At 36.7% G+C, this 6,880-nt stretch overlaps 1 protein-coding gene across 1 annotated transcript; it reads right to left on the bottom strand.

Annotated features, from left to right (window-relative positions):
• Nucleotides 1-237: 237 nt before the first annotated feature.
• On the bottom strand, nt 238-6,398 carry LOC104594271 (cellulose synthase-like protein E1). Its single transcript, XM_010254494.3, has 7 exons — nt 5,762-6,398; nt 3,889-4,029; nt 2,522-2,653; nt 1,767-1,979; nt 1,437-1,661; nt 997-1,344; nt 238-883 (listed from the first exon to the last, which is right to left on the bottom strand). Exons 1-7 carry the CDS (start codon nt 6,374-6,376, stop codon nt 338-340), a joined length of 2,220 nt encoding a protein of 739 aa, XP_010252796.1. The 5' UTR covers nt 6,377-6,398; the 3' UTR covers nt 238-337.
• Nucleotides 6,399-6,880: the final 482 nt, after the last annotated feature.

Genomic DNA, 6,880 nt, shown 5'->3' with positions numbered 1-6,880 from the left:
CGTCAGTATTGCACGTTGATTTATACCGGTGGATCCCAAATCCATTGGTATAACCTTATAGCTACAGTGCCTATACTTAAGAATTGATCGGCCGTCGGTATAAATACTTTGACCGTTGGTAATAGGTTAAATTGACCTATACTGACGGATTTTTTATCTTTTACCAACAAATTTAAAGCCGTTGGTAAATGTCCCTTATTTTGCAATGATGGGGGCATCCAGTGGGACACAATACACTTAAACAAGGATAACCACATAAATAACTTTGTCCAAGTAATAATAATGGAGTAGCCATATAAACAACTTTTAGTAATATAGTTAAAACAAGTAGATAAATCTAAAGCAAGGATACAATACAAGCAAATAAAGCAAAAAAAACAGCCTTGAACATGATTGAGGAAGGCATTCGGCCCTTGTCCATGCGAAAGAAGAGCCCTTGGTAAACAGGAAGGTTGATGGCGACCACAATCCCACATAGAACAAACTGCAAGCTTAATGGTGCCATAACAGTAGTTTGCAAGCTCATTATGACCACCCACACCCCTCCCACCAAACTAAATAGGTTTAGCATCGCGATTGTTGCAAGAATGAGAAACAAGGGAGAAGAGGTCCCAAACTCCATCATCTCTTGCTCATATCTCTGTGACACGTCCTGGTCGGCCACCTTGGTCGTGATGACAAATGTAGACTTGGAAAACCCAAATACCTTAAGCAGATTATCAATGAAGGCGAATAGGTAGGAAGTAGTCCGTTTAAACATCCACATCCTTTGGTTGTTCCACCAGCCTTGGACTGTGCCGCCACACCAGAGGAACTCTAATAAGCTATATGTGTATTTGGAAATGGCCACATAGGCAAAAGGAATCAACCATGGGCTTGATATCTGGAAAAGAGATCATTTGAAAGAGTATTGTTTTTTAGACTGAAAAAGAATAAATCAATACATTTGATATAGATATAATTCATTCAATGAAAAGAGAAGGAGAGGATGTTTACCTTGGGAAACAAGGCCGTGCCTTTGAGAAAACAGAGTGAAGGGATGACAACATAATATAATGTTGCTAAGCAGTTAGGAGCCCAGAGGCAGTAGCTACAATACCCCATCTGAAGTCCTACCTTGATCTTTCCATGCCCAACTAACAAGGGGTTATATTTTGAGAGAAAAATTTGAAAGTTACCTTCAGACCATCTCTTATATTGCACAAGCACCTGATCCAATGTAGTAGGAGCAACACCTATGAATGCCTTTCTTTTTGGACTAAAAAACACTGATTTCCATCCTCTGCATTGAATTGATAACCCCGTAATTACATCTTCCACTGGACAACCATACTTCAAACCCATCTGCATGCAATTCAGCATTCATGCAACTCAAATGTGAGAGAATGAGAAAGTGGTGGAGAGAGAGAGAGAGAGAGAGAGAGAGAGAGAGAGACCTCTTTTCCCCATTCAGTGTTTTCTTCATATGTACAACTTGCAAAGCCCTTTAATCTCTCATTTAATTCATCTATGCTTTCATCTACTTTCCTGTTATCCTGTGTCTCCCATTCTGTTATATGTTCCTTACTGTATTTCCTCCCACACAAGGTATCCCTTCTGTGAAAGCACCCACTGCCAATGTACATGGGCCCTCCTTCACCGTCCAACCCGGGAAATTCAATCTTCATCACCACCAAGCATTTCAGGAAAATAAATGAAACCAATGAGAAAATGATATCAAATATAGCTAGTTAAGAGGTCTTGACGCTGCTTTTTCTTATACAAACCTGAGAAATCACTTTTAGGAAATTATAGTAGATATCATTCTTGGTGATATTATTGAAGGCCTGTGGAAATTGTACGAAGGCAATTTGGTGGCCATTTTCTTCATCCATAAGAAAACATAATGCATCTCTTACGGAGCCTGAATTGTTGGAGAACATGTCGCAGTCCACATTCATAATTATCTGCCCATTGCTTAACCCTGATGACACCCTTATCTGTATAGTCGATCATCATAAAAAGTGTGGATGATGAAAAGAACAAAAGATGACTCTTGCTATCATAAGCTAGCATAACACAAGTTCTTAATTTCTGAATTACATGATTTTGATTATACAAAGTAACCTAAGCAATCTTTGAGCCATATAGTCGATAAGTGATGAGAAATATAAGCTCTATGTGAACATGCAAGCATTTATATAGGCTAGGTTTGTTTTCAGTGTAAACTTCATAAATGTAGTCCAACACCGATAGTGAACTGTTGGAACTTTTTCAAATGTGATAATTGATGTAAAAATACATTGATAAAACCGTCACATCGATTATCGATGGAAAACTCAACCAATGGGAAAACATTACACTAAAAACAAACACAAATATGGACTGAAAATGGAGTTTTACACTAGTTCATATTTACGCTAAAAAACAAATGTGGGAAAATGCAAACTGATGGTGAAATTTTGTGTCAATTCGCATTTACACTGAAAACAAATGCAACCATATAAGCTAATGAATTGTTTGTGCTCTATATATATTATACCAGTGCGTTCATGGCTCCAGCCTTGAAGTTGTGGTGATGGTGGGGTCTTTTCTCACGAGCCAAATATACTAGGGTTGGCAATCTTTGTCCTTCCATGTCCACAACATTAGGGTCTCTTCCATCAATTAATATCTAATAAGATTAACACATAAATTAGTCCATCAAAATATGCACTCATCAGAAATAAGATAGTTGTGCAAAGACGAAAATCCATTTATTAATCTTGTGAGAACGTTTAATAGACTCCTTTTAGTTTTAGTTCTGAATTCCTTTATAGTAGAAGTATCACATGAAAGTTATTCATTCCACGAAAAGCTTTTAACCAAGTTCATTTTTAAGAAAATATGAAATGAAGGATGATTTATTCTGTAAGGCTGCATTTGGCATTTCTTATTTTAAGTATCTAAAAATAAGTGCTTAAAAACAAGTGCATATTTGAATAAGCACTTATTTGCATTTGGCACCCTACTTTTTCAAGTGTTTATTTAAAAAAAAATAAGCACTTATTCCATATTAGGATTTTGTAGTCTTTTTCTCCATTAAGTACTTAAATAAGCATTTGTGACTATTTTTTCTTTCGTTTTCTTTCAAATTTTACAAAAGCAATTTTATAAAAGCGTTTTTGTAATAAAAGTACTTTAATAAAAACATTTATATGAAGGTACTTTTACAAAAGTGCTTTTACGGATGAAAGTACTTTTAGTTTACGAAAACACTTTTATGAAAGCACTTTAATAAAAACACTTTTACAAAACTACTTTTGGAAAAAAACTTTTATGAAAATATGTTTACGAAAACACTTGTACGAAAGTACTTGTATAAAATTCAACTAGGGATAATTTTATAAGTGGTATTTTAAAATTCAACTAAGGATAATTTTGAAAAAAAAAAATTGAATGAGTACTTAATTGTATAAGCACTTAAAAAAGCTGAAAATTTGGGCTAAAAAAATAAGCCCTGATTTTTAAAATAAGCACTAATTTTGGGCTTATTTCCCAAACACCATTAAGTGCTTAATAGTGTGGTCCCATCTCAAATAAGCACTCACAAACATGGCCTTACCTCCTTTTTACAATTAAAAGGTCCCTAGGCCGGAACACTAAATTTTTTATTGCAAAAGGAGGTAAGTCCTGGAATGCCAATTGCAGCGTAAGGTGTGTTGGAAATTCAAGCATATTAGCAAAATCGGGAGTCATTGACAAATGCCCCCTGAAATATTGTAAAGTGTGTGTAGACTCCGAAAAGCCATCTATTAGGCTATGTTTGGTTTGAAGGAAAAAGTAGAGAAAGGAAAGATAAGGAAATCTTTACAACTTCCCTACTTTTTCCTTCAAACCAAACATAACTTTAGTGAATATTGTAGGTACCTGCAGAATGGTTGGATGATCACGAGGGTTTGATCCTGAACCCCATTCAAGAAATCCTTGGTGCTCTTTGATGATTTCTTCTGAAACTTTCCCTAGCACACTTGTAGTCTCAATCCGATCCACCATTTCTTTATACAATTTCTTGAACAAAGAAAAAGGAAAGAAAATATATTATCTGAAAGTTTAAAAAACTACAAAAAAAGGGAACAAAATGTTAATAAATAAAAGTTAATAATAAATCAAATTATTATGATTCTATAAGAAGAATTTAGAAAAGAAACACACACATTTCCAACTGCTTTATTTTATTTAATCACACCTAAGAGGCCCAAGTAATAATTCCTAAAAAAGGCCCAAGGCCCAATTAATAATAGGTTTACTTTAAAGTTTAAACTTTTAAGCCCAATACAGAAGGTCTAGATTACGAAAAAGTCTTCCATTCTTCGGCCCAATTGTAAGGTTTACTTATTCATTTTATAATGATAGTTCAGTTCAATTATGCATCCACCAAAAAAGGTTTCATGAGCATCTCTACCCATGTTGCAACCATGCATTGGGTTGTCTCACACGGTCCAAACTCCAAATTAATGACTGTGTCTTGGACCTCTTGGTTCAATGAACCACGGATTGGGTTGTTGGGATAATGCACCCCAAAAGAGTCCTGATGCCGTCCTCCAACAGAGAAGGCTATCCTTCAACGGTGTCATAGGGAACAGTCAATGTGTCACGTAATTCTCAAATCCCAATCAATTATTTGGTTCTACAGACTTAGATCCGGTCATATTTGCTCTTAAGGGGCGTTTTTTTTTTTTTTTTTCTGGATTTTTAGAGGGGGAAGGTTGGTCAATGGGATTTTAATTCTTATTGACCAAGAATTTAATGTTATTTTTTCAAATTTATGTGGGATCAGGGAAAGTTTATTTTCCTGTATATCACTTACCTGGGTAAGTGATACCCATCTCCTAAGTTGGTAAATAATTTTCCCACTTGGGGAAGAAAATTGCCAACATTTGAATGGGACAAGAATGCCCATTTTAATAATGAATTTTTTTATGGTTAAAATGGCCATTGCCTTATTTACATGAAAAATAGAAAAACATGGATAAATGCACTTACCGGGCAAATCTTTCCCGAGAAACACTTACCCAGATAAATACAATTACTTGGATAAATAACTTACCTAAAAACAAATGAGGCCGAGAAACATAAAAAAACCTTTACAAATCTTGCATAATTTTTTCTACCTTTCAACATGATTCATTGATATTCCTATATTCGATTAGCCACTTTCACTTTAGTTTAAATTTGGATTATGGTCAAAATAATTAAACATAACCCAATTAGAATTAGACTAGTTTTCTACTTCAATTTTACATAAAAGTCTGATGCATCGCACAAATCCCAATTAATGAACCAAAGAATTTATTTATTTTTTGATTTGTTTCAAATAAAACATTTCATTTTAAATAATATAATTTTAATAAAAAATGACAGTAGGATAGTGAACTATTTATAGGTGATAGAACAAGGAGACTTCTATTATTCTATATAATCGTTTGGGAGCAGCAAAATCTTATCCCGATCCAATTGATAACTGTGGCAAGATGGATGAGTTCAAATCTGCCCCCACAAGATAGATTATAGAATTTATTTTAGTGATTTCCACTGGCGTGTGATTGGAGGTATGGTTTATTGAAAAGCATGTCAGCATTGATTTGAAATTTGACCGTCAAAGCTTAATCTAGATTAGATGAACATCTACCAAAACGACGACGGCTACCGCTGCCGACCGAAAAAGAACGACAGTACCACCCGGAAAAAAAATTCAATCAAGATTGTTATTATTATTATTCCTGGAACTGACAGAGCTCACCTTGATGGATAAGAACTCCTTGGCCTGAGAAGGATTGACAAGTGGTTCAGGTGTCGCCGAAAAATAAGCAGCCGGCGACCTCGGTTCCACTTGGAATTTCTTGCAAAATGGAAGCCAATACTTCGAAAAACGGGACGCCTCCAAGAGAGCGTAGAATGTCAGATCTGACCCACCGTCGTCGGACAGATACACGTTGAGCTTCTCTGGCGGGTAATCGTAGGCCATGACCGATAACACAGTGTTTATTACCATCGTTGGTGGCTCTATAGTGGGATCCGCCGTACATACGAAAACGTCTATAATTGGCAATTCGTTCTCGTATCTCTGCGAGAGTCTATCCTTGAACGTTTGGCGATAGACGCGGTTCCATCGACGAAACTGAGTGAACACCCAATAAATACTGAACCAGAGTTCGGCTCCAAACAGTCCAATCCACGCCCATCTTCCATCCTCTCCTTCTCCTGGCACATGACTCGCTCTGTATACGAAAACCAGAAAAATACCATTGATCATCGAGAGTAAGTACAATCTATAAGCCAGTCGGCTCTTCTCTTGCTTTGTTTCGAACAGAGGTTTTCCCATCTCTCTCTCTCTTTGTCTCTCGGTGAGCATCATTAGTGTGATTTATGAGGAGTGCTAAGTGTTTGTCCATCTTACCCATCAACCCATCAGTGATCTTTGTTTGTTTGTTTTTTTGTTTTTTTGTGTTTGCAATGGGCCGGGTGAAATACTATACAAATCCATCCCAACTCGTATCTTGGGGCTGGCATGTGCATGGGGCTCATCCCCTTGCTGCATTTTTTAACATCCAAGAGAGAGACCATTTTTTTTTCACATCCCCTTAAACTGCTCATCTTTTCACTTTGTCTTCCATTCCCCTGATCTTTAGCCGTTGTGGCTCAGTTTGGAAGGAGTATGATGGGGAGATAAAGAAACAGAATAGGGTGGGAAAAGAAGCTGATTGGTGAGGGGCGGGAGGGAGAGGTCACATTTTAGGTAAAGAAACTGGTCCCGATTCTTGATGGAGCGCGAGGCCAAGCTTGTGTACCATATTTGAGCAGCTTGACAGAATGTGGTTGGGAAGGCAGGGCACAGGCTTGCCTTGTTCACTCCATGCAA

Source organism: Nelumbo nucifera, chromosome 1, assembly GCF_055504915.1.
Source record: "Nelumbo nucifera cultivar China Antique chromosome 1, China Antique-T2T, whole genome shotgun sequence".
Classification (NCBI taxonomy): Eukaryota; Viridiplantae; Streptophyta; class Magnoliopsida; order Proteales; family Nelumbonaceae; genus Nelumbo; species Nelumbo nucifera.
The sequence above is the reverse complement of the archived record's forward strand: the minus strand, read 5'-3'. Positions and strand labels throughout refer to the sequence as shown.

Coding starts and splice junctions, on each gene's coding strand:
- LOC104594271 (XM_010254494.3), bottom strand. CDS start 6,376: ATGATGCTCACCGAGAGACAAAGAGAGAGAGAGATGGGAAAACCTCTG. Junction 4,030..5,761: donor AGGAGTTCTTATCCATCAAG/GTGAGCTCTGTC, acceptor TCTTTGTTCAAG/AAATTGTATAAAGAAATGGT. Junction 1,662..1,766: donor TCCTAAAAGTGATTTCTCAG/GTTTGTATAAGA, acceptor GTGGTGATGAAG/ATTGAATTTCCCGGGTTGGA.